At 42.3% G+C, this 27268-nt stretch overlaps 1 protein-coding gene across 10 annotated transcripts in view; it reads right to left on the bottom strand.

Moving 5' to 3' along the window:
• Positions 1-2259: 2259 nt before the first annotated feature.
• The window catches only part of CAMSAP2 (calmodulin regulated spectrin associated protein family member 2), a 104847-nt gene continuing 79838 nt past the window's right edge, over positions 2260-27268 (bottom strand). For 3 of the 10 annotated variants that reach the window (XM_036846573.1, XM_036846600.1, XM_036846654.1), the window contains 12 exons: positions 27129-27222; positions 25016-25100; positions 16888-16902; positions 16708-16790; positions 16366-16435; positions 13890-16053; positions 11061-11197; positions 10431-10651; positions 8351-8450; positions 7493-7608; positions 5804-5922; positions 2260-5169 (listed from right to left, as the gene is read on the bottom strand). In XM_036846573.1, the coding sequence (XP_036702468.1) occupies positions 4864-5169; positions 5804-5922; positions 7493-7608; positions 8351-8450; positions 10431-10651; positions 11061-11197; positions 13890-16053; positions 16366-16435; positions 16708-16790; positions 16888-16902; positions 25016-25100; positions 27129-27222 (3510 nt within the window). In that variant the 3' untranslated portion in view covers positions 2260-4863. The remainder of the gene's footprint in view (positions 5170-5803; positions 5923-7492; positions 7609-8350; positions 8451-10430; positions 10652-11060; positions 11198-13889; positions 16054-16365; positions 16436-16707; positions 16791-16887; positions 16903-25015; positions 25101-27128; positions 27223-27268) is intronic. The other 7 variants (XM_036846608.1, XM_036846626.1, XM_036846635.1 and 4 more) reach the window with 5 other exon arrangements.

Genomic DNA, 27268 nt, shown 5'->3' with positions numbered 1-27268 from the left:
GTCGTAAAAGTAGGCCCTTACGGCGACTCAAAATTCAGGTCTGAGACCACGTTGCACGTGCGTCCTACCAGCTGATACTGTAGGACCGTCTTATGTTCCTCACAAGACAGGCTTTCATGAGACTGAACTTGCTGCCTGTTAAGGAGAAAAGGACTCACTTGCCCCCATCACAGCAGAGACTCTACCAGCTGTTTTCGAGGTCTGAGTGCGTCTGCCTGAAGGCAGTCGAGTTCCCTGATGGAAGGGGCCCTACCGTGGTGGCCCTCGCATCCGACGACTCTTTCCTCGATACGTGTAGTCACCCTGTTGGCAGGCTTCGTTCATCTCCAGTACACTCGCAATCTCTCCGTTCGCCCATCCTTGTGAATCTAGGTATCCAAGGCCACGGGGACACACCAGCCTGGTTTTAGCTGCTGCTGCCGTGGGGCTGCTGGTTAGAGAACCGGGCACCAGAGGGAAGCCCACCTCAGCCCCACGTGCCGTTTCCCACCGCTAGTGAACGCGGGACCGCCTTTTGCAACTGTCAGACTCTGCGTCTTTTCGTGCCACAGCACCTGCGGCGGCGGGAAACGCTGCCCCGTGCGGCCCGGGCAGGGAGGGGATCTGAAATCCGCAGGCTGACACGCCGGCTGGGACGCCGCCACTTCTTAGCTTTGTGTCCGTGACAGAGTCACTAACCTTCCAAGGCCTCGTCACCCTCATCTGTAAAATGGAGATGTCAGTGCTCGCGTCTCGAGAGAGAGCAAATCAAAGAACCTTTTAAGTCCTCAGGCGATGTGACGGTTTCCGTTTGGTCGGGGCTGAGAGCCACGTTTCCTTTCTCACATGGACGTGCACACCCCGAAGAACGAACCACTGCAGCCGAGTGTCACTGTCAACGACACACGCCATCCTGTGTGTCTTCAGCCTGCGATGCTTCGCACCCCAGCAGGTGCTCCTGACGGAAGGTGAGGACTCAACCACCTCAAGTCACAGACTGGGGCGAAGCAGAATAAAATACATCAGGAGCTGAGGTTCCACGGTGGCTTTGCTTAATGTGGTAAAAAAAAAAAAAAAAACCCTTAGTGGGCCTTAAAATATTTTTTTGTTAACTCAATTGCTTTTGCCTTCTTCAATGGAAAGTAAAAAAATCCTTTTTTTCTTTCTTTCCGACGTAAATAGGAACTCACTCTCGTCGGAGCATGTGGAAGGGAACCCGGAGGTGCGGAGAGCCGGCCACCAGACGAGGTTCTAGAGCCGCGATGTGAAGAACAGCTGACGTACCCCCCGAGTGACACAAACAGTTAACTTCTCACTTGTCTCTCTGAAAAGCAAAACTGCCATTTTAAGGAGATGCAGGTCTACTTCTTAAGCACCCGTAACTTCCGAGGGAGGGCAGAATTCCAAACTCACGCCCGATTCCTAGGTCAGAGCCTCCCAGCTGTGTTCCCTTTGCTGTTACCTCTCCGTGTGGACAGGTTACGAAACAAAGGCGCCTGTTCCCATCCACCAGGCTACCTTCCTCTGCCCTAAGTAAGGACTCCCAGTGAGCCAGGCCAGGGGGCACACTCCCGGGCACCAGGGTTTGCGCACGCTTCTCTGGTGTCGCCTGAGTCTCACGGTTAAATACTTTGTTTTGAAAACGCAAGTGCAACTCTGAGCTGAGGCCTGAGTGTCCTGTCAAAGGGCCGAAGGCGGAGAACACACTCGGGCTTGGCACCTGCAGACGTTTCTTCAGGTGTGGAATTGTGTAGGAAGGATTTCTGTTGTTGTTAAACAGGTGTTAGATTTTTCTTTTTCTTTTTTTTAAACTGCTCTGGTCTGAATGAGGAGGATCGGCAAAATCAAAGTGAAACTTATAGAATAATGGCCAAGACCTGGCTTCCCACTGCTGCCAGAGACGGCGGGGTAGGGGGTGAGGAGGTTGCCTCGGCAGCCGTTCAATTCCAAAGGTACAGAGGGTTAGTTCTGACGCAGTTTAATTACTAACTCCCAGAAGAAAGTGAAGCAATACGGACAAAATTAGTGTAGGATGAGCACAAACATTTACACACCACCACACAGACCGTCTGAGCCGAGCACAGAAGGCAACAGACTTTCAGCATTGCCTAAGTCAGGGTTCAAACAATATCTAGTATTAGTTACCTCTCATGAATATCTAAACTGTTCGATTTAAACAGAGGTTAAGAGGTAGGAAAAACTGTATGATGAGTTTGCCCAAGTTCGAATATTGCCAAAAAAACCCGTATTTTACTCAAGAAACAGAAAAGGTCATTTGGTGCCATGCTTTTATTCAAATGAAAGGGGAAAAACTACACTGTACCAGGAAGTAGCAAATATGACAGTATTTTACAGCTCAGCGTCGTAAAAAAACCTGTAAGCAAGGCTCCAGAGCAGACGGTAAGCACACCAGACACTGTACACCGCCCCAAGTGTCCATGAGACCACAACTAAAAAGCCGAACTTGGCTTTAAAAACAGCCACATAAAAACTGTAACAGTCATTCTAAAGCAAAATGGAAAAGCCGAGAGGAATGAAAAGCTTTCCAAAGCTGTGTCACATGGCAGAATTTGACAGGCCGCACTGGTAACCATTACAAGTTTGTTTGGCAAACTGAATTGAATAATTACCCTAATGATGTGACCCTCCAATGATGAGAAGCACCAATGTGTTTCAATAAGGTTCATGAATATCTCCAGACTTTATGCAATAGCATAATTTTCATTTGTGTAATTTTAAAAACATAATTTAAAAAAAATCTGCAGACTTAAATACATCCATATTCTTTCTGCATGAAGAAAGTAAAACAATCATACTGAGAGCAAGGAACTTCTGTGGCAATATTCACATTCTACCTTTAGACATCGTGGACATTGTTGGACACACACGAATTTGAGAATAAAGGGTGGTCCTGTCTGATTTTACATAGTTAGTTCCTCCATTGTCTGGCAGCCAATTAAAAAAAATTTAATGGCCAAGTAATATCACCAAGAAGATTGCTTTGATAAAGGAAATTTAATTGATTGAAAAGAACAAATTTAGTAATGTAGAACGCTTATTAATTCTCCTTTTGACTCTCTATTATTTACCACATTTTGATTAGATTCACTTACTATTTTTTTTTTTAAACTAGTCAATCTAAACATGTATTTGACAATCATTTCCTTCTCATTGTGATAGAAACGGTTGTCTGAAAGGTAAAATGTGCAGTCCCCCAGTTTAAATCTCCATATATTATATACACAATATGTATACACTTAAAATATAAGAGTTACATATATCCTGGTCTCTTACATGCAAACAGTAGATCACAAATAATTCTGAGCTACACATATATCTTGCACAGGTACTGGAAAAAATCTGTGAAATTTTTTTTTTACAGTTTTAACAAATATACATAAATATAAGAACATAAATTACAGTAAAATATTGACAGCATTTGAGAAAATGTTGATAACCCAGATGCACTGATGCCTAAAGGCCTTATAATAATAGAAAAGTACAGTTCAGGGACATCTCATTCCTACTCTTTTTAAAAAATAAGTAAATACATCATATGAGATATTAGTTATTTCTCGAAACAACTCAATTAGAGAAATGTATATACTTTAGTCTCTACTTCCCGTGAAAGAAAACAGATTACACATCTCATATATGCTACAATACTGTCTTTCCCTCTAAGTTTACACGGTTTTCACAACACTGAAACATAACAGGGTCACAGAATCATTCAAGTCTTTTCCTGAGAATGAAGTTTTTCCCCAACTAACCCTCTGGTACACACTGTTAAAGGAACAAAGACCACATAGAGAAGATTTCAAGTGTGTACTTAATCTAAGCGGAACCACTTGAAAAGGATAAAGAAGAAGAAAAACTCAACATAAGCAAAAGAATGTGAAGCTATTTTAAAATTAAAATGTAGCCCTTTGTACATGTTTAAAAATTCTAAATATAATTTTTTATATCAAGTTATAAATATAATGTAAAGACCTCTTGAGAACTCATGGCAGGAAGTCTTACATCCTCAGATTCCGAGACTATTCTCCAAGTGTCCTTCACTTCCGCCAGCTTATAAAGTGACATACTTCAAAAGAGATAGAAAGCCTTTTTGTTAAAAGAACAATCCAAATTATTCTGAGTTGGCCAGAAGTGGTGTAAAAACAGCACTGATTTAATCAGCAACTTCTTATAACATCTTCTTGGTTAAGCTCATGGGGTTTAAGTGAACCTATAGCAGCTCTTCACAACTTCTCCTCTTATTTAATAGAGAAACATTAATACTCGAGTGAATAATAAATATGGAATTGTAAATACTTAGCAGAATAATTCTTGCAAATGCTCTAACACCATTAAAACATGAGGGTTACTGTAAAACAAACACTAGTGTCTCTCTCAGCATCGTAAGAACGACGCCAGTTACCTCTGAAGGCCTATTTCCTACTCGCATGATCTCCACATCAAACAAAATACAAAGGTATCTTGGAACAAACCCCCAGGAGAGAAAAACAGCAAAATAAACCATCTGAAGACAGGCATGTACATTAAAAAGTTTTTTTAAAAAAGCAACAAACAAAACACACAATTCGTTATCTTAGCCGTATTTCAACTAGTGTCCATGAGAACTCAGTGCTTCGGTGTATCGAATACCAAAGCAGGCGAACCTCCACCTGTGAGCCGGACAGCGTGTCACCACCTGGCCTATCACCCAGGTGAGTCTCCTGCACTCCAAACACTGCGGTCTACATTCCAGTTGTCATGACAACAGAGCTGGATGTCCAGTTTCAATTAATAAAAGTCTGTTGGCAATTAGAAAGGTTTTCTATAGGCAGGAAAGATGAAGTGCAAATTTAGCATGAATGTTCTGAAGCAAATATTTCCCGGTTCCTATGCTTTAGTGGGTAAAAGTTTCTTGGGCGTCACTGGTCTCTTGGTCTGCCATAAATGGCTGTGAATGGTAATTGCATCCACACTGGCAGATAAAGTTTTAGCGGGGATGTGGCTGAACTGTTTCCTGTCAGAATTATATTTGTAAAGGCCCTCGATCATCTTTTTAGTGATAGATTTAGGGCCTATCCCCGTCAGCTTATTAATCTCTTCAGTCTCTGGGCAGTAAGTGTACAAAGACCTGAACTGGCAGCCTGAATCCCGGAACAAGATTAGGAAGTTGTTGGCATCTGACTTCTCCATTTCCTTTAGGATAAGAAACAAAAATAAAAGCCCTTAAACATTTTGCTGAATATAATTTATATAACTGTGTTACATTTCTTGGCCAGTTTTATGACATGTAATTTCAAATATAAATTCTTAGTAGCCAAAATGAGGCATGCGGTACACGTCCAGCACACGGGGATTGAGATGTGTGCAGAGACCTTACCGCTGAGGTCCTGTTGGCTGTGCCGGAATTGTAATCCTGGAGGGACTTAAAGGGCTGCAGGATCTGCTAACTCTCGGTCTCAGTCAGACTGTCTCTACCACTAACAATCAAGCACTGGTGATCTCCTTCGCGACAGAGCTTCATTTTAAAAACAGGCAGATCATGTTATCTACATTTATGAAACGTGAATGAGTGACTCTGGGCAAGAAAATAATTTATAATTTTATATTATCATCTTAAGTCTATGCCTAGTCTTTAATAAAATCTAAGGTCTTCCAGAATCCCGTTTGAAAGTAAACTCAGTCTAACAATGAGAACATAGTTACAGATCTTTCATATGCTGTTGAAATTCTAGGAGTCCCCTGAAGAGTATTTCCTCCTGAATTGAAAGAGAAGACTCTGACAGTTTTACAATGTTGCCAAATCTAATTTTCATGCAAACATGCTTACCTCCAGTATTTTTTTCTTCTGACCTTCATTTACTTTTCCAGCCAAACAGCAATGAGCTAAAGCATTTTGTATTATGTGCTTATTGGATTTTGCACTGGGTTCTTTGAAGAGCTTTGGTCCTATGGCAGAATTTAATAACAGTAATAAAACAAAAACAGCATTCCTAAGTCAGAAAGACGACTGTGTTTAAACGATGCAACCATCCCTACACTGATTAAACTCTGTAATAGAAAACCACATTCTGTGCCTGAGGGCCTCTGGCTGCTCGGCATTGGCATTGGTCTGAGCACTGTTGCGTCCGCAGGGACACCCCTGGGGGCCTTTGCTGACCTCCCCAGGCGGCTCTCAGGCCTTGCTGTGATCGTCACACTGCCTGTTTCACCTCTTTCTCGCGTTTGGTAAGGTTATTGGTGAGCTTAACGCAGAATGGGACCGCGAGTAATTTTAGCTTTGAAAAGACAAGAAAAAGCTTCATCTTTTTCTTCTTCCATACCTCTGGGGTTTTTTTTTAGCATTTGTTTTTCACAACGGCGTCTGTAAAGCACAGAAGCCCTTTTGCCACTTCGCTAGGACATTCGCGCTCGTGAAGGGCCGTGTGTTGCCAGGCTCCCTCCCCCTCACACTAACTCAGCTCTGCCCCGAACGGCCCTCGGTAGTGTGCCGTGCCGAGAAACTGGTTCTTTGGGAGAGAAAAAACACGAGCCCTGAGTTTTACCTATTTCTAGAGTAAACTACTCCTACCATGGCTGACTCAGGGCCAGCGATTGTTCTGCAGCCGCGTAATTCCTGGAATTTTAACAGTCAGTCCGTGAGCTGGTCTGAGCCGGTCAGGTGCACGCCGCAGCCCTGCAGCTCTGGGCTCTCAGCGGTGCCGCAACACGGCCGTTACGCTGGCCTTAAAGGCTGACACGCTGCTGAAGGAGGCTGTCTTAGAAACCACAGAACAGGGAGGAAAAGCTCACGCCAAGTCAGCAAGCTCTGCCTCCTTGGGCCTTTGGGGGCCACTTCCAGGGCCACACGGACACAGGCGGGACGCAGGCGGTCCCCGCGGCCTCTGCTCCTCCCCACCGTCTTCTCCTGTCCTCCCACCTACCTCTCCACGGCGCTCACATTTCCTCTCCTGCTTCTCTTCCTTAGTTCTTACCTACTTTCCATTCTATGCGGTTTTCCTTCAATAACACCTCTGCAAACAGAGGCTGGAGGAGGGCCTGATGGGGACGGGCAAGGCCGAGTGCCCTCCTAGACCCAATGCATTCCCATGTCTTTTAGAGCCTCTCAACACTTTTTCAAGACGCACTGTTCCAGATACTGAAACCCCAGCGTTAGAGGAGGGGCTCGGTGGACTCTAGCTGTTCCCAATACTCAGGACCGATGCACTGCTGAGGGACCCTCTCTAAAACCTCTTCAAACCCAAACTGCAACACAGAAACGGCCTGCATTTTTAAGGGAGAAGCAGAGGAATGAGGTGTTAAGTGGTACTACTACTTTTTAGAAACTTACCTTAATTCTTCTGGGACAAACCATATCACTGAAACCGACTTACCTGAAAGTGACCACCTGCGTTCACTGTTTCGGATCAGTCTTCCGTGTTTAGACCGAGAGGCAAGTCAGTGAACCTTTCCTAGCACAGCCTGCAGCTAGTCTCAGCCCCGTGTTAAACTGTTTCCCTAAGAATGCACAGGCACTGACCTGTGTACTCTGTTCCAGAAGCCACAGAAGAAGTGGTCGAAGCGTTCTCCCAGTCCTTTTCGCCATTTCTACTGCCACACCGGCTTGGAGATAAGAAGCCTTCTACAGACTCTGATCTAAATAATAAATAACATTTTAATGCCTCAGGTAGAGAAAAACATTCGGGGCTCAGAAGGGTATACGTGAGCACCAACCAAACTCAACCTAGAGGCTTAAAAACAAGAAGACGGTGATAACTTTGTCTCGTTCACAGCTCTACATCCAAGTCCTGAGAACTCAGCAGGCACTCCATAAGTGTCTGCTGAATGACAGAATGAATGTTTGTCCACATGACAATCGGCAATTAATGCAGTAGGGTGGTAATACAAAGATCAGAGCTCAGAGCTGGTGACTGTCACTAGAAACGTTTTTTTTTAGATGGGTATTATAGTATAAAATAATGAAATACTGATTTTTAGCTTCTAAGGTATATATATCCTAGAGAAAGAAAGAGACAGCGTACAAAAAAGATCTTTCCTAAGTCACGAGCAACTTACTCTGGAATTATTCTAATGGGGAAGAAAACTAGAGGCCGGCACTATACAGATGAGGTACTTTCTGTTTTTACCATGACTGTATCACAACAGTAGTAGCAACGACTGATGTACAATTACGGTTAATGTCTTATTGGTGTCATAATTCTAAAATTCTAAAAGATAAAAAACTGAAAGAGGAATAGACCTCTTTACATATAAATTTCTTTTAACAGAAACCCAAACTGTCCTAGTGAGCAACACTTATAAACATTTGTGACTACGGTTCATTCACTGGGAAATATAAAATAACGTTTTCTATGAAAACGCTTATGCTGCAACTTACCTCGGGGTCCTCCTGCCTGAATGCACACTCTCGCTGTCGCCTGTGTTCAGTGACGCCAAAGAAAGGCTAGAGACTGAAAAGACACGATAAATTCGTGATCCTGAATAAAAACAAGATTAGAAATTCAAAAGGAACAACTAGAAAAGAGTCTGCTCATTAGACAACACCAGCATATGAAAATGGAGCTCACGTAGTTTCTTTTCCTTTTTAGATGCATAATATGTTTGCATGCATATACGCACAATTTATTCAAAATTAGCAAGGAACTACTTTTGAGAAATAATGAAATAAGTGAGGAATTAAGAGGTACAAACTTCCAGTTAGAAGATAAATGAGTCACGGGGATGAAATGTACAGCGTGGGGAACATAGTCAATAACTGTGTAATATCTTTGTACAGTGACAGGTGGTAACTAGACTAACCTTGGTGATTATTTTGAAATGTATGGAAACATCAAATGAATCACTATGTTGTGTAACAGGAACTAACACAGTGTTGTAGGTCAATTATACTTCAACAAACAAACCAACTCATAGAAAAAGAGATCAGATTTGTGGTTACCAGAGGTGGGGGGAGGGAGGGGGAACTGGAAGAAGGTGGTGGAGAGGTACAACTTCCAGTTATAAGACAAAGAGTCCTGGGGATGTGATGTACAGCAAGACGACTACAGTTTATAATTTATCTAACACTGCTGTGTGATATACGACACGAAAGCTGCTAAGAGTAAATCTTAGGAGTTCTCATCACAAGGAACAAATATGTTTTTCTTTTCCTTTAATGTTGTATCTATGCGAGATGAGATGATGGATGTTGAGTAAATTTATTGTGATCATCATTTCATGATGTGTGTAAGTCAGATCATTATACTGTACATCTTAAATTTATACAGTGCTGTATGCTAATTATATCTCAATAAAACTGGAAGAAAAAAAAAGAAATAATGATAAAATTAATTGCTGTTAGGATTTATTCCAGAAACAATGTGGTAATACGAGATATAACACAGTGATTATAAGAAAAAAAGTTAACAATAAGAAAAATTAACAGAGAAATTAACAAGAAGAATAAAATATATTTAGGAATATCTAATTACCAGGTAGAAAATTAATTTATTAATTTCAGCCAATACTGGGTATCAAAAACTTTCACTGACTAGAAAAGGTAGAGTTCTCTTTATTTTTTGAATTGAAGTATAGTTAATTTACAATGTTGTGTTAGTTTCTGGTGTATAGCAAAGTGATTCAGTTATATATTATATATATATATATATATATATATATATATACACACACACACACATACATTCTTTTTCAGGTTCTTTTCCATTATAAGTCTATTACAAGATACTTAATATAGTTCCCTGTGCTGTACAGTAGGTCCTTGTTGGTTCTCTCTTTTATATATAGTAGTGTGTACCTGTTAATCCCAAACTCCTAATTTATCTCACCCCCCCGCCGGCCCCTTTTCCCCTTTGGTAACCATAAGTTTGTTTTCTATGTCTGTGAGCATTAGAGGTCTCTTTAAACAGTCAATGTTATGTTATTTTCCTTCAGTTTTAGAATTACTCTAGGAATTCTCTAAAATCTTCCATGGCATTTAGTTTTTATAAAGTAAACATTAAAAAAATAAGAGTATGCATGTTGAATTTAGAAAAAAAAAATATTATCTCAACTCCAGAAATTACAGATTTGGATTTTTGACCATTTATATCTTAAAGGAGGGACTCATGAACTCCTGATCTTATATTCCTGGTTGTACTGACATGTCCTGTACACATTCCAGGCACACAACGCTTATCCTTAAAGTTACCAGTACAGAAAGGGCAGTTAATGATCCAGGGAGCTGACGTCTGAGGGCGAGCTCCCTGCCAGGTTAGTGTTTAAGCTGGATGTTCAGCCCCTGCGTTTGCTCTGTTGGCCGTATGCATGCACACGTAATACACTCAAGTCACCGGAAGCATCCTCTGCTCGTTCTGGTTCTGCACACAGGGAGTGTGCAGTTCAGCCCCGAGCACCCCCAGCCAGCGTGACTGCCCGGGCTGCTGTGGCTATGAACAGACTCCTCACAGTGCACGTGTTACCTGGAGGACCTTTTATGGGTGTTTTGGGGGATTCAATGTGGTCTCTGTGGATAGACTTTGGCCGCTGCTTTTTCTGCTTTGCTCCCTGAGGCCGAGGCTTGATGACCGTGTCCATGTCTTCCATGAGCTTCAGCTGCTTGCGCCTCAGGTACTCCTGCCGGATGAACTCCCGGCGGGCTCGCTCATCTTCCTTCTTCTGACGTTCTTCCTCGGTTTTACGCCTAGGAAACAAGCGGGTACATTTCTTTGTGCACAACGCTGTCAGGTGTGCGCTTACGTGAGAAGGAAGAATGATTCAGCCCCTGGGAAAATGGTTCATTTAAAATGTACTTGAGATAATTTAGGTCACTTAAATATACTATTAATAAGTAACTACTTAAAAAATGCATGTGTGTTGTGTGTGTGGGTGTGTAAAACCCAGGGAAATTACTTTCAATTAATGTTTCTGGAGAACTTTAAGATGTCTCAAACTCAGGATAAAAATATGCAATCAAGTAACACTTTGGGAAAATAACTTCTAAAAAGCACCCCAAATCAGCGCTGTCTCTATATTCTGCAAAGGTCCCTAAACACCGTTAACAAGAGTCAGGGGGACACCACCTCCCACGGACCCTGCGCAGCAGACCCCACCTGGTCTCCTCTTTCTTGTGCTCCATCTCAGCTTCCAGCTGTTGCTTCCGCAGCTGGGTCTCTTTCTCCCTTCTTAATCGTTTCTCCAACAAAGCTGCCCGTTTCATTGCCATATCATTTTCTGCTTTTTGATCATCCTACGAGTGAATGTCATTGAGAAAGAGGAAACATCTGAGGCACCAATATCCTCATGTTCAATGCTTGTGGCCACATGGAGGGGTCACTCTTAACAACTGAAAATCCAAACCGTCTAGTGAAGCTCACTCCAACCCCACCATAGATGGACATGTTCCAAAATTATGAGGGAAGAAATGAATTAAAGTGGTAATACTTTTATCAAGTAACAAAGGACACACACTTCTTTGATTACATGTTTTCAAAACTTAGGAAGTTAGCAAAGAACAACATAAAAAGGGAAAAAAAAAGACAAAGTTTTTTTGGGCCCTGATACATAACTGATAGAGTGGAGAGTTTCCCCACAATTTTTAAAACTGCATTTAAATTGTATTTAAAATACATGCTTAATATAGAAAACTCAAGTAAAAGCATCACAAAAGTTATCTACCCAAAGTTGTATCACATAAATGAAGCTATTGCTGCATGATTTTTTTTAAAAAGTTGAGGTCCTGACAGTTTGCTTGCTGGGTTCTGAACTATGCCACAGGTTTTTCCTTTGAAGAGAAGATGGGCATACTTATACTCCTAACCCCAGAGCTAGTTCATGACCTGTAGGTGTCCTGAGCCTGCTCCAGCTTCTACCTGAACGCTCAGGGAGCTCAGAAGTCAGGAAAGTAACCAGCTGTAGAAGTGGTTCCCTGTCGTAATGATGCCTTGCTTATTAATTCAACAAGTGTTTCCTGTGTGTCTAATACATTCACAACATAATGTCAGACATTACAGATACTAGAATATGAAAAAGACAGGGCACCTTAGGTTAAGGAGCTTCTAGATCCCACGGGGAAGAGGTACAAACAAGGTGCTTTGCACAGAAACCCAGAGAGAGATGAAGTCTGAATGGAGAAATTCAGAAGATACCATTCAAACAGTCAGTCCAAACATTCACACGTCTGTGTCAAACAAACTACACACACTGCAATTTGCCAGGCACTTTACGATGCTCTGGGGATAAGGAGATGCAGTGTCTCTAGGAGTTCACAGTCTAAGAGAAATCGTAACAGAAGCAAATCACAAGGCAGTTGGAAATTCTGGGCCAGCAGCATTACTATGAGGATGTTTAGGATACAACAGACACAGAGGAGAACATATTCACATCTACCCAAGGAATCATGAAAGGCTGCAGCAAACAGATGAGGCTTGAAATTAGTCTTACAAAACATCCCAAACAGAGTTATGGGGGGAGAGGGTGGACCAACAGGCTTGGATCAGTCTGTGAAAGGCCCCTGAATACATGCTGAGGGGTTTAAGTTTATCCAACAGGCAACTCTAAGAGACCCCGTCGAGTTATGCTACCAAGTGGCAGTGTGACGAATGGCACCATGACCGAGGCAGGGAGCCCCGTGAATGAGCTATGACCACGGTCCAAGGGGGGAGTACTGGGCAGTGAAAACTGAAGTGAGGAAACGAGGGTACACATGGACTGTACGTTTTACACCCAAGGGTGCCCCTCTGTTCTCCTTTCTCTGCAGGAGCAGAGGTAGCAAGGTCTCTAAAATTAAACACATCTATTACTGTCTACAGTAGCAGCCTATTTAAAAAAAAAATAGTAAGTTTTACACTGTTAAGAGACAAAACACAACCCACATTCAAATTTCTAAACATTAAAAAGGGCCGAGAGGGCCATCTCTCTATGACCAACTTCAAAGTAACTTACCAGGTTCCAATATTTAATGATCCTAAGTAAAACTAACGATTGTAACCACTTTAGTATTCCCGGGTTTTGACCCCAATAGGACTGCTGTACGTTTCATTTAAAACCCGAAATTATAAACTGTTGCCACTGAGTGCTGTCTTTCTATCCATATTCCAAATTGTGGAGCTATTCAGGATCACAAACTATCTACTTTAGTCCCTTAACTAAAAAAAGAAACATGAGTACCAAACATATACATGTTTCTGATTATAAAAAACCATATTATTCCCTATAGGGAAGTTGGAAAAATATAAAGATAAAAAAAAGGATGACAGGAGAAACATTTTTAAATAATATTAGGCTTTTCTGGTTCTAATATCTATGATAAATTTCAAGATCTTACCATCACGAGGTGACACTGTTCAGTATTTGTGTTAGTTGGCTATAGTATTGTTTAAACATATGTCATAACCAACACCGATCCTGAGATTAGGGGTCATATGCTACACCTTCGCCAATGCTTCTAGAGAAGCTATTTCAATGACAACTGCTTCAAATTATATACTTTTACATGTTTCACCTTGCAAGAGTCCGTCTGGTCAGTTTTCAAAAGATTTTTTAAAAAACAATACATATAAGGTTAGATGGTCAACATTAAGAAAATAAACTAAAACAGACTTACATGCAATGCCAAGTTATGAGCTTTTTACAAAGGGGCCACTGAACATCTTTTGGAAGAGTGTGAATCACTCGGTTTTCAAAAGGCTTTGGTGAAAGTGAAAGAGAGTCAGAGGGGACAAAAACAGCACGTCTAAACATGTACCACGATGTGATGAAAGGAAGACTGTTCTAGAAACCAGTGTGCCCGAACAGAACTGCAGTCCACAAGGGGCGGGCCAGAATACATTTCAGGGTTAATGGCAGACCTGTAACGAGAAGGGCTGTTGCTAAAGAAGCAAGCGCGCCCACTCAAAACACCCGCCAGTGAAGAGGTCTAGGACCACGTGGTCTAGGTTTACCTTAAAGAAGAATCCGCAGCATACTTTCTGGTCGTCATCAGCTTGTTCTTTATCACTTCCTCCGTCATATTTTTCAACAGATACATCAGCCTTTTCAGGGGCTTTCAAATCTGAGAGGGAGACTTCAATCAGATTAGCACTTTTAGGAGGAGCAGGTGGGAAGGCAGGTCTGGAAGGAGGTTCTGCAGGGTGATTCACGCAGTCCTCGCTCAGGGTGGGCCACGCCGTCTCCGTGGCGGGCTGCGCCGGGCCCTCGGGAGCCGCAGAGGGCAGGGCCCGCGCCTCCTCGTCCTCCGGGATGTGTCCCCGCTGCTCCCGAGGGCCCGTGGACCCCTCTCCCTCCTCCTCCTCCTCCGCTCCCTCCTTGCGTCTGGACTCCTTGGCTTCCGGCTCTCCGCCGCACCCCAAGCACACGAAGGACCTGGTCTGAATGGGGACCTGACTCGGGGAGAACCTCCTGAGCCGAGGGAGGCTGTCCACAGACCGAGGGGGCGTCAGCGTTCGGTGCAAGGGCGTGAGCTTTAATTCATTAGGCCTGGGAGTCCTCTGAGTTTTGACGGAGAAGGAGGCGCTCTTCCGGGCAGCGGGCTGCGGAGACGGGTGCGCGGGGCGGGGGGCGTCGGCCGGCGGCCGGTGGGGCTTCCCTGCGCGGGCCGGCCGGTGCGGAGAGGGCGGGGGCGGGGAGATGACCCAGGCCTGCTGCTCGCGCATGTGCATCAGCAGCTCCTGCTGCAGCGCCAGGCGCTGCATCTCCCGCTGCAGGACGAGCAGGGAGGCGTTGAGCCTCTCGATGGAGCGCGTGTGCTCCAGCAGCTCGCCGTCCTGCGGCGGCTCCTCCGCGGGGCCGGCCGGGCTCCACGGCCCCTCGGGGTCGCCGGGCGCGCTCGGGGACGGCGGCCACCTGCCCACGGGGCTCTCCGCGCCCTCCTTGGGGTCCGCCGGGGACCCGCTCCTCGGCCCGTTCGCCTTCTGCGGCTCCTTCTCCGGCGGCCGCTCCGCGTACACTTTCCCGTCTTCCGCGCCGGCCGCCTCCTCCCGGGGCGGGGAGGTGCCGTCCCCTTTCCTTTTCACCACGGTGAGAAAGGCCGTCCGCCCCATCTTCTGCCTCTGCTTGGTGAACGCGGCCTCCATCTTCTTCTTCTGGGCCTCGATGGCCCGCCGTTTCTCCTCCAGCTTCATCCTGAGATGCACCACCTCGGAGGCCAGCAGCTGCGTGGTGTCCCGGCCGTGCGGAAGGCCCGTGTCCTCTGGGGTCTGGGCCCAGGCCACCACGTGAGGGATGTTGAGCTCCGAGCCCTCCGGCGTGGTCTTCTGAGAACTGCTGCCACTGCTTTTTCCGTCGGTGTGATTCAGCTTCCTGAATTTCTGTTCGGCAAAGCTGGTCATCTTCACGCCGGAACTGGAGGAGGCGCTGCTACCGGGCTGGGACCTGGTGCTGATGGTGCTGGGACAGGGACTCGGGGCCTCTCTGGCGTTGTAGTCCGGGAGGAATTTGGACGCGTCGTCCACGTCAGAGTCCAGACTCACGGTGTAGTCTCTCAGGGAAGAGTCTTCATCCATAGTTTCCGGAATGTCTTCTGAAGGGACGTGGATCCCCGTGTCCACCTCCGTGTTGTCAGTGACGGGGCTCGAGGCACCCTTCGTGTCCGCCATGCTCTCGGGGCTGGACTGGCTGCGCGGGATGCTAGAGTGCAGGACGCCCACCTCCTGGCTGTGGAGGAAGAAGCCGTTCGCGAGCTGGTCCGGCCGAGGGGTGTGGGCAGGCTTCTCAGTGTCGTGGATTATCTGTAACGCTTCTTCGATGCTGGGGGTCCCGACCTGGCTGCCAAACTCATCGAGAAACACTCTGTTCTGCAGAGCTCCATTCGGAAGCCTGTGATGCACGTTCTGCTTAGAATCTAGTTCGTCTGTGTTTAGGGGCACGTAGGTCGTCAGGTCGCCGTGAGAGCCCACGTGAAGTTCCTCTTCGATGCTTCCTGCCCCCTCCTCCCCATTTACTGGCTTGAAGGACAAATTTTTCCTAATGTTCTTGGATACACGACTGTTGTTCAGAGTAAGTCCTTCATTACTAATAGAACGAGTGATTCCTTGGTTTGGAGTGGATCTCTGTATACTACTTTCTTTATCAAAAGAAATATCAAATGAAACGCCATGCACTGATGATCTAAAAAAAAATTAAAGAGAAAATCTTTAAATAATCCCAGAAAGGAAACAATCTGATATCACTGAACAACAACAGTTATTTGAAATTATGCTTCCTTTCTTTCCCATTTCTCATAATCACATTGTCCTCAAGGCGAGGGTAAGGCTATCAGGCCACCCGTCACGTTTGGCCCCTTTGGTCAGTCTATCATCGGACCACGTTGCCCTTTTCAAATGCAGGTACTAATTAAATTGCAGTCTGGCTAACAAGGGGGGGCGGGGGGATGGACAGTTCTTGAGAACGTGAGTACACTAAAAGTAAGTCTCTGTTTACCTTTTCTCCTTGGGCCATGTCCCTATGAAGCTGTCAACATAGGACATAGATGAAGACCTTCTTATTCCTCCTTCAAATGCACAAAAGTAAAAGTCATTGAAATCACGTAAAAAAAATTTAACTTACAACAATTCAACAGATTTCACATAAGGTAAGTACATGTGGAGAAATAAAGATCATTTTGTTAAGAAAAGCAAGCATAGAGAAACAGAGCCCTTTTAATGTGTCATATGTAACACTTCTTAGAAAAAAGAACTGGATACTTTTATTTACATTTATTCTCAATCATTTTCTAGTTAACCACTTAAATGGCATTTTCCTAGGCTTTTTCAAATACATTACCTGAGGCTGAAGGATGAGCTTGGGGACGTGAGTGTCTAGAAGGCAAATGAAGACGAGAGTGTGTAAGCGCAGCTCCTTCCCCGCTGCAACGTAAAATACACGTCAATCAAGTGTCATAAAATGTCTAGCTCGTGCATATAAATTTTAGATACAACAGCTGAAGTCGGAAACAACACTCACTTCCGACTCTCCATCCTAAGTGAAAAAAAAAAATAAGGAAACATAATATAGTGTTTAAACCAAAGAATGGTGGTGATTATATGTATCTCTATGTATTTTATGTCTTTTAGCCCAAGAGCTTGAAACACTACTTTCATGTACAGCTCAAATGTCCTTGTGAGATAAGATATGGCACATTATTTTCATTTTACAAATAGAAAAACTGAGAAAGAAAGGAAAGTCATCAACTTGCAATATTCTGGTCGAATCTCAATCTCTGAAAGTACAGGAATGATGAATCCTTGTGAAAGAGCCTGGCACCTCCTGCTCGCGGGCCTGTCTGTAGGTCTTTAACACTTACATTTTTTCTGATTTAACTCCACCCTGTTCCAATTAATGCAGCGGATTACATAGTCTACTTCTCAGTTTCTGATGACATTTGGCCACAATTTAATTTTTCTATTTCTACGTTTTCAGTCCACCACGGCCTACCTTGTAGCAGGCGAAACTAAGCATCCCGACCCCAGTGGGCTGAGAATAAGCTGGGAGCAGGACGCAGTGAACTCTGCAGCTCTCCGTGACTACACTACCTCTCGGCTAATGCGAACTGCGAAGATGAACAGCAACTAAAGGATACAAAGGTAAACCACAATGCTGCATTCTTTTTTTTTTTCATCTTCATCTTCTTTTTTTCCCAATTTGGATTCATTTCTTTCTTTCTTTTTTTTTTAATCAGTCATCAATTTTATACACATCAGTGTATACATGTCAATCCCAATCGCCCAATTCAGCACACCACCATCCCCACCCCACCGCGGTTTTCCCCCCTTGGTGTCCATATGTTTGTTCTCTACATCTGTGTCTCAACTTCTGCCCTGCAAACCAGTTCATCTGTACCATTTTTCTAGGTTCCACATACATGTGTTAATATACGATATTTGTTTTTCTCTTTCTGACTTACTTCACTCTGTATGACAGTCTCTAGATCCATCCACGTCTCAACAAATGACTCAATTTCGTTCCATTTTATGGCTGAGTAATATTCCATTGTATATATGTGCCACATCTTCTTTATCCATTCGTCTGTCGATGGGCATTTAGGTTGCTTCCATGACCTGGCTATTGTAAATAGTGCTGCAATGAATATTGGGGTGCATGTGTCTCTTTGAATTACAGTTTTTTTCTGGGTATATGCCCAGTAGTGGGATTGCTGGGTCTTACGGTAATTCTATTTTTAGTTTTTTAAGGAACCTCCATATTGTTCTCCATAGTGGCTGTATCAATTTACATTCCCACCAACAGTGCAAGAGGGTTCCCTTTCCTCCACACCCTCTCCAGCATTTGTTGTTTGTAGATTTTCTGATGATGCCCATTCTAACTGGTGTGAGGGGATACCTCATTGTAGTTTTGATTTGCATTTCTCTAATAATTAGTGATGTTGAGCATCTTTTCATGTGCTTCTTGGACATCTGTATGTCTTCTTTGGAGAAATGTCTATTTAGGTCTTCTGCCCATATTTGGATTGGGTTCTTTGTTTTTTTAATATTGAGCTGCATGAGCTTTTTATATATTCTGCAGATTAATCCTTTGTCCGAAATTCATTTGCAAATATTTTCTCCTATTTTGAGGGTGTCTTTTTGTCTTGTTTATGGTTTCCTTTGCTGTGCAAAAGCTTTGAAGTTTCATTAGGTCCCATTTGTTTATTTTTGTTTTTATTTCCATTACTCTAGGAGGTGGATCAAAAAAGATCTTGCTGTGATTTATGTCAAAGAGTCTTCTTCCTATGTTTTCCTCTAAGAGTTTTATAGTGTCCGGTCTTACATTTAGGTCTCTAATCCATTTTGAGTTTATTTTTGTGTATGGTGTTAGGGAGTATTCTAATTTCATTCTTTTACATGTAGCCGTCCAGTTTTCCCAGCACCACTTATTGAAGAGACTGTCTTTTCTCCATTGTATATCTTTGCCTCCTTTGTCATAGATAAGTTGACCATAGGTGTGTGGGATTATCTCTGGGCTTTCTATCTTGTTCCATTGATCTATGTTTCTGTTTTTGTGCCAGTACCATATTGTCTTGATTACTATAGCTTTGTAGCATAGTCTGAAGTCAGGGAGTCTGATTCCTCCAGCTCCATTTTTTTCCCTCAAGACTGCTTTGGCTATTCGGGGTCTTTTGTGTCTCCATACAAATTTTAAGATGATTTGTTCTAGTTCCGTAAAAAATGCCATTGGTAATTTGATAGGGATTGCATTGAATCTGTAGATTGCTTTGGGTAGTATAGTCATTTTCACAATATTGATTCTTCCAACCCAAGAACATGGTATATCTCTCCATCTGTTGGTATCATCTTTAATTTCTTTCATCAGTGTCTTATAGTTTTCTGCATACAAGTCTTTTGTCTCCCTAGGTAGGTTTATTCCTAGGTATTTTATTAATGGAAAATGGGAGTGTTTCCGTAATTTCTCTTTCAGATTTTTCATCATTAGTGTATAGGAATGCAAGAGATTTCTGTGCATTAATTTTGTATCCTGCATCTTTACCAAACTCACTGATTAGCTCTAGTAGTTTTCTGGTGGCATTTTTAGGATTCTCTATGTATAGTATCATGTCATCTGCAAACAGTGACAGTTTTACTTCTTCTTTTCCAATTTGTATTCCTTTTATTTCTTTTTCTTCTCTGATTGCCGTGGCTAGGACTTCCAAAACTATGTTGAATAATAGTGGTGAGAGTGGACATCCTTGTCTCGTTCCTGATCTTAGAGGAAATGCTTTCAGTTTTTCACCATTGAGAATGATGTTTGCTGTGGGTTTGTCGTATATGGCCTTTATTATGTTGAGGTAGGTTCCCTCTATGTCCACTTTCTGGAGAGCTTTTATCATAAATGGGTGTTGAATTTTGTCAGAAGCTTTTTCTGCATCTACTGAGATGATCATGTGGTTTTTATTCTTCAATTTGTTAATATGGTGTATCACACTGATTGATTTGCGTATATTGAAGAATCCTTGAATCCCTGGGATAAATCCCACTTGATCGTGGTGTATGATCCTTTTAATGTGTTGTTGGATTCTGTTTGCTAGTATTTTGTTGAGGATTTTTGCATCTATATTCATCAGTGATATTGGTCGGTAATTTTCTTTTTTTGTAGTATCTTTGTCTGGTTTTGGTATCAGGGTGATGGTGGCCTCATAGAATGAGTTTGGGAGTGTTCCTTCCTCTGCAATTTTTTGGAAGAGTTTGAGAAGGATGGGTGTTAGCTCTTCTCTAAATGTTTGATAGAATTCAGCTGTGAAGCCATCTTGTCCTGGGCTTTTGTTTGTTGGAAGATTTTTAATCACAGTTTCAATTTCATTACTTGTGATTGGTCTGTTCATATTTTCTGTTTCTTCCTGGTTCAGTCTGGGAAGGTTATACCTTTCTAAGAATTTGTCCATTTCTTCCAGGTTGTCCATTTTATTGGCATAGAGTTGCTTGTAGTAGTCTCTTAGGATGCTTTGTATTTCTGCGGTGTCTGTTGTAACTTCTCCTTTTTCATTTCTGATTTTATTGATTTGAGTCCTCTCCCTCTTTTTCTTGATGAGTCTGGCTAATGATTTATCAATGTTGTTTATCTTCTCAAAGAACCAACTTTTAGTTTTATTGATCTTTGCTATTGTTTTCTTTGTTTCTATTTCATTTATTTCCGCTCTGATCTTTATGATTTCTTTCCGCTAACTTTGGGTTTTGTTTGTTCTTCTTTCTCTAGTTCCTTTAGGTGTAAGGTTAGATTGTTTACTTGAGATTTTTTTTGTTTCTTTAGGTAGGCTTGTATAGCTATAAACTTCCCTCTTAGCACTGCTTTTGCTGCATCCCATAGGTTTTGGATCGTCGTGTTTTCATTGTCATTTGTCTCTAGGTATTTTTTGATTTCCTCTTTGATTTCTTCAGTGATCTCTTGGTTATTTAGTAACGTATTGTTTAGCCTCCATGTGTTTGTGTTTTTTATGTTTTTTTCCCTGTAATTCATTTCTAATCTCATAGCGTTGTGGTCGGAAAAGATGCTTGATATGATTTCAATTTTCTTAAATTTACTGAGGCTTGATTTGTGACCCAAGATGTGATCTATCCTGGAGAATGTTCCGTGCGCACTTGAGAAGGAAGTGTAATCTGCTGTTTTTGGATGGAATGTCCTATAAATATCAATTAAATCTATCTGGTCTGTTGTGTCATTTAAAGCTTCTGTTTCCTTATTTATTTTCATTTTGGATGATCTGTCCATTGGTGTAAGTGAGGTGTTAAAGTCCCCCACTATTATTGTGTTACTGTCGATTTCCTCTTTTATAGCTGTTAGCAGTTGCCTATGTATTGATGTGCTCCTATGTTGGGTGCATATATATTTATAATTGTTATATCTTCTTCTTGGATTGATCCCTTGATCATTATGTAGTGTCCTTCCTTGTCTCTTGTAACATTCTTTATTTTAAAGTCTATTTTATCTGATATGAGTATAGCTACTCCAGCTTTCTTTTGATTTCCATTTGCATGGAATATCTTTTTCCATCCCCTCACTTTCAGTCTGTATGTGTCCCTAGGTCTGAAGTGGGTCTCTTGTAGACAGCATATATATGGGTCTTGTTTTTGTATCCATTCAGCGAGCCTGTGTCTTTTGGTTGGAGCATTTAATCCATTCACGTTTAAGGTAATTATCAATATGTATGTTCCTATGACCATTTTCTTAATTGTTTTGGGTTTGTTTTTTTGTAGGTCCTTTTCTTCTCTTGTGTTTCCCACTTAGAGAAGTTCCTTTAGCATTTGTTGTAGAGCTGGTTTGGTGGTGCAGAATTCTCTTAGCTTTTGCTTGTCTGTAAAGCTTTTGATTTCTCCATCAAATCTAAATGAGATCCTTGCCGGGTAGAGTAATCTTGGTTGTAGGTTCTTCCCTTTCATCACTTTAAGTATATCATGCCACTCCCTTCTGGCTTGTAGAGTTTCTGCTGAGGAATCAGCTGTTAACATTATGGGAGTTCCCTTGTATGTTATTTGTCGTTTTTCCCTTGCTGCTTTCAATAATTTTTCTTTGTCTTTAATTTTTGCCAATTTGATTAATATGTGTCTCAGCGTGTTTCTCCTTGGGTTTATCCTGTATGGGACTCTCTGCACTTCCTGGACTTGGGTGGCTATTTCCTTTCCCATGTTAGGGAAGTTTTCGACTATAATCTCTTCAAATATTTTCTCTGGTCCTTTCTCTCTTCTCCTTCTGGGACCCCTATAATGCTAATGTTGCTGCGTTTAATGTTGTCCCAGAGGTCTCTTAGGCTGTCTTCATTTCTTTTCATTCTTTTTTCTTTAGTCTGTTCTGCAGCAGTGAATTCCACCATTCTGTCTTCCAGGTCACTTATCCGTTCTTCTGCCTCAGTTATTCTGCTATTGATTCCTTCTAGTGTAGTTTTCACTTCAGTTATTGTATTGTTCATCTCTGTTTGTTTATTCTTTAATTCTTCTAGGTCTTTGTTAAACATTTCTTGCATCTTCTCGATCTTTGCCTCCATTCTTATTCCGAGGTCCTGGATTATCTTCACTATCATTATTCTGAATTCTTTTTCTGGAAGGTTGCCTATCTCCACTTCATTTAGTTGTTTTTCTGGGGTTTTATCTTGTTCCTTCATCTGGTATATAGCCCTCTGCCTTTTCATCTTGTCTTTCTGTGAATGTGGTTTTTGTTCCACAGGCTGCAGGACTGTAGTTTTTCTTGCTTCTGCTGTCTGCCCTCTGGTGGTTGAGGCTATCTAAGAGGCTTGATGGGAGGCTCTGATCAGAAATTTCTAATTTGGATATGTAATTTGATAAATTACAATCTCTCCTTTGGTTGTTGAGAGAGCTATCACCACTTCAAAACTATGATGCTTTTCTTCTCAAAGCTCGTGTTAACTGTATTGTTAACAGATTGAGTCAGGATAATTGTCCTTGACTACTGACCTGGGGCGGTCGTGGTTTGAAGCCGGGTGCTTAATAAACCAAAGCTCACCCAGTCACTCCTCCAAACTCCAGAACTCCACACTCCAGAGGCCCTCCATTCGATCTGCATTCTTATTATTTAATGAAAGCTTAATTCACGAGCTTTCCAAAAGCAGCAACACCCGGAGCACGTGTATACCTTTGCTGTCGCTTAGCTCCCACAGCCCCCGCCCCTGCGCTGCACATCACTCGCGTCCCCGGTCGTTTCCTGGGAAACCCGAGGGAGAGGACCCCACGCTGCTCCCTGTCACATCCGTCTCTCTCATCCCCCCTCCAGTAGCCTTTCCACAGCCCCTACCCTTCCTACGTCTACAACAGGAGCGTAATCCTGAAGAGATGCAAGTTCAGTTATTAAAACAGGTTCACTCTTTTGTTCTTCCCCAAGTAATGGCTAAACTTTTGTACATTCCTACAGCTGCCTTACTTCACGCCTGCATAGAGGATTTTGATGTGGGGTGATTCCCGTACAGGTTAGTAGCCAAATGTGTGCAGTAGCTGCTACAAATGTCTTGCTTTGCTGTCTTCTTCCTTTGGCTTTTTTTCCTCGTAAGGTCACCATTCAGGTGCGATAACATTTGTAGATGTGGCTGCATTATTCTCAGCAAGAGCAGAAATCCCTGAATCCTTCCCCAAAAGTTCTATAATGGGAGAACTACAAATGGACCATATGGAAACTCATAGAAATGAAAGGATTACACAATGACTCTTCAAGGAAAAGGATTCAGACATCCATCTGGTTATAGGAAGTTCTTCTGCTGGGAGAAAGGAAAAAGGTAGCCACTCAGATATCTGAGAGACAGAGAAGAGATGAGTCTTCCAGAGGATCTTAAGACACTTCCCAGTGTCAGAAAGGTGGAAGATCGTCCACTCAAGTTCCTAGAAATAATAATCATGGAATATCCTAGTCTTTAACTGGAAAGTTTCAGAGGTTTTAAAGATTTAACAGTACAAGAGTTACAACCCAGAATATTGAGTGTTTTCTAAATTTTCAGGGAAGGAAATGCCACTATCTAACCAACCCAGGAAAGCACTGAGGAAATAACGTGTACAAAAAAAGTTTCTGACGGGATAAAACAGAGGCGCTCCTATATCAGCCACATTCTAACCTAATCTGTTTGTGGTAAATCTCAGGGATGGTTACGAAATAGAAAACTTAGTGGAAGTAAGAAAATTTATAGGAGTAAATCAGAGGGTAAGGGAAGGAAAATGCTTTCTTAATCTGAAGGAAATACTTAGCGAGATCAGAAGTTCACAGTGCTAAGAAGCCCTACAAAGTCAGTAAGATTACTGTAAGGGTTCTGTCCACGCTCATTAGCACACAGTAGAGAGAGAAACTTCTTAGATGTGAGGAGGGGGTGACAACTTCAGTACAAGTTCATATTTCATGCAGAAAGAACTTTCAATTTCTTACTCATAATTTTTAAAATGTATTTTTAGTAGATCTGCTTGAATTTCTTAAAAAAAAATCACAAAATACATCCGTTTTAAACTTAAAATAAAAATCAGGTCAGTTAGGGAGCCCAAAGTCAATACACATTTTAGGTTCTAATAAATATGCATTAAAAGCACTTATAGGATCTGCTGAAAGACATTTTTAAACAAATTAATGTCTCTATCACATACTTGGGTCAGAAGTCAGGATTATCCTGCTATTAAATGTTTACTTTGCTTCCAGTTCAGTTCCTGATACTAAGAACTAAAGCATTAGATAAAGATTCAACAGTACAATAAATATTCCACTGTGCTCTATGAATAGCTACAGTAACCAGCAAACAAAACAGTAGGGAAAACTGCCTCAAAGATTAAAAAATTGTTAAAAAATTGAAAATTTAAAAATTTCCCCCTGGCCTAAGAGTTACCTATCATTTAAGCATCAAATAATCTCAATTATAAACAAGTTATGCAGCAAAAGTTTAGTTTTAGGCTGATTATTTGGACCTTAGGATAATATTCCCCCACTTTTCAGTGTGATTCATAAAAGCCTATTTATGAAACATTCATTTCAGTGTAAATTTCAATTACGGTGATGTTAAAACAGGCTTTAATAGGGTAAGTTAATTGAAACTTATTTAGTTCAAAGTCCAACTGAAACTTTAAAAACTCTAATGTAATAAAATGTTGATTTCCTTAGTGGATGGAATCGGTGTTCTGGACTCTACCTTGGGGTGAAGTCAGAGCTGTCCAAGGCGTTTCTCTGGGCAGCATTTAAGATAGGAACTGAGGGCAGATCGTCCACAGGTTCAGCTACAGGAAAGGAAAAACACCTCAGAATTACATAGTTAGCAAGTTTCCAACACTGCTTCAAGAATTATGGGCCACAAATAAATGTTTAAGTTTAACCACAATTTTCCTTATTACTTATAGAGAAATCTTAGCATATTTAGTTTTCTCCTTAAATAATTTTCAAAACGACAAGTTTTCTTTAAACTGTTCTTGGAAGTGTCCTGGCTTAAAAAATCCACTTGATTGGGGCTTCCCTGGTGGCGCAGTGGTTAAGAATCCGCCTGCCAATGCAGGGGACACAGGTTTCAGCCCTGGTCTGGGAAGATCCCACATGCCACAGAGCAACTAAGCCCGTGCACCACAACTACTGAGCCTGCGCTCTAGAGCCCGCAAGCCACAACTACTGAGCCCACGTGCCACAACTACTGAAGCCCGCGTGCCCTAGAGCCTGTGCTCTGAAGCAAGAGAAGCCACCGCAATGAGAAGCCCGCGCACCGCAACAAAGAGTAGCCCCTGCTTGCCGCAACTAGAGAAAGCCCGCGTGCAGCAACAAAGACCCAAAGCAGCCAAAAATAAATAAATGAATTTAAAAAAATCCACTTGATTAAGGCTAATTGGGAGAAAAAAAGGCTTAATATAAGATAAATACACCTATTTAAAATAAAAATAAACGAGTGTCTAATTTTGCTAAAAGCTTTCACAGAACTTCAGTTACACATGATCACTTTTACGTCTATGAAATAGTTGGTATTTTGGTAATCAATTAGACAGAATTTCATTGGTTAGTAATTAAAACCACTGGTATAGTTTACAGTTTTTGTAAATAACGCTCATTTATTTTTTGCTTTGGAGATCTAATGTAACAGCTGTTGAATGTTTTGAATAGCGGGCTTCACAGATGAGATCATACAAAGCAACGTACATGAAAACTCTATGTTAACAGTGAAAAGCTGTACGATATCGTTTGTGGTAACTACTGAAGACACCTGGCTTTATGCAGTGGCCTTTGGGAAGGGCCTCAGCTGCTCTCTAGGTCTGCCTCGTTACATGACAGCTCTGCCCTAAGCAGCTCAGAGACACAAACAGGTTAAACACTCATTTCCTGCATGTTTTACAGAATTTGGCCTGGGACGCAGTGGGAGCTCACTCCACTCACCAGAGTGGTACCACCCTCCCACGTCCCTTACCCCTGCCGCCGGAGTACATATTTTTCCCTCCTTCTTGATCTCTTTCTCTTCTTTAATATTTTTTGAGGGAAGGGGTGGGGATGGGGAGAAATAAGGGAAGATACAAAAATGTGGCACCAAGGAGAGCAGCTAGCTAGTTGGGAGGCACAGTAATCCCACTTCGTGTTGGGCAGAGAAGTGGCAGTAGAAAGAACCCAGAGTTACAATGGAGGCAAGTTCTCTAGTGGGCCCACACTTATCATGTGGAATTGATTTTCCCCTATAGAAATAAAACTCTGGTTTTATAATGGAAGCCGATGGAAAATTTGTTCTGCTTTAGAGAAAATATAGAAAGATTTTTTTTGTTCTTCATTTCCAGAGATCTTTATAGTAACTTACCCCTTTATTTCTTACCAGTGTCCTTATTATGAGCAATCAATAGATCGTGGTACTGTAACAATCACAAAACCTACTAGGTTTAAAAATAAATATAACAAGCCCCTTTATGGTTTAAGGGCAAGTTCAAATTACAGATTAAAGCCAAGCCATAATTTGAGTGGCTTCTGGGCAACAATGTTAAAAACTCAGACTCTAACGGGGAACAAAAGCTAGGGATGGGGGTAAAAGATGCAAAGAGAAGAAAGTGGGAAAACAGTTAAAGCTAAAAGTGCCACAACATACGCCGTGGAATGCAGGGCTCTTCTCGCCACCTCCTTTTCCTCCCCTACACCACGTCTCTCACGGAGAATTTAATGGCTTTAAACGTTGAGAGAGAATTTATCAAGGCTAGACTAGAAAACAGCAACAGGCTTCCCTGTAAAAGAATAACCAGGTGAGGCTATCTGAACGCTCCATCCTGCTTGTTTACGGGAACACTGATCACCTCCTTGCGGACGAGCATCGCGGGGCTGGACGAAGGAGGGCTTCACGACCTCAAACCACCAGAAGAGCTCCGCCATGAACACCAGGTAGTTACTCTGTGCGAGAGGCAAGAAGTTAGGAGAGAAAGCAGGTAACTCCCGA

The sequence above is a fragment of the Balaenoptera musculus genome, chromosome 1 (genome assembly GCF_009873245.2).
Source record: "Balaenoptera musculus isolate JJ_BM4_2016_0621 chromosome 1, mBalMus1.pri.v3, whole genome shotgun sequence".
In the NCBI taxonomy this organism is placed as follows: domain Eukaryota; kingdom Metazoa; phylum Chordata; class Mammalia; order Artiodactyla; family Balaenopteridae; genus Balaenoptera; species Balaenoptera musculus.
Note: the sequence above shows the minus strand (reverse complement) of the source record. Positions and strands in the feature narration are given on the sequence as shown.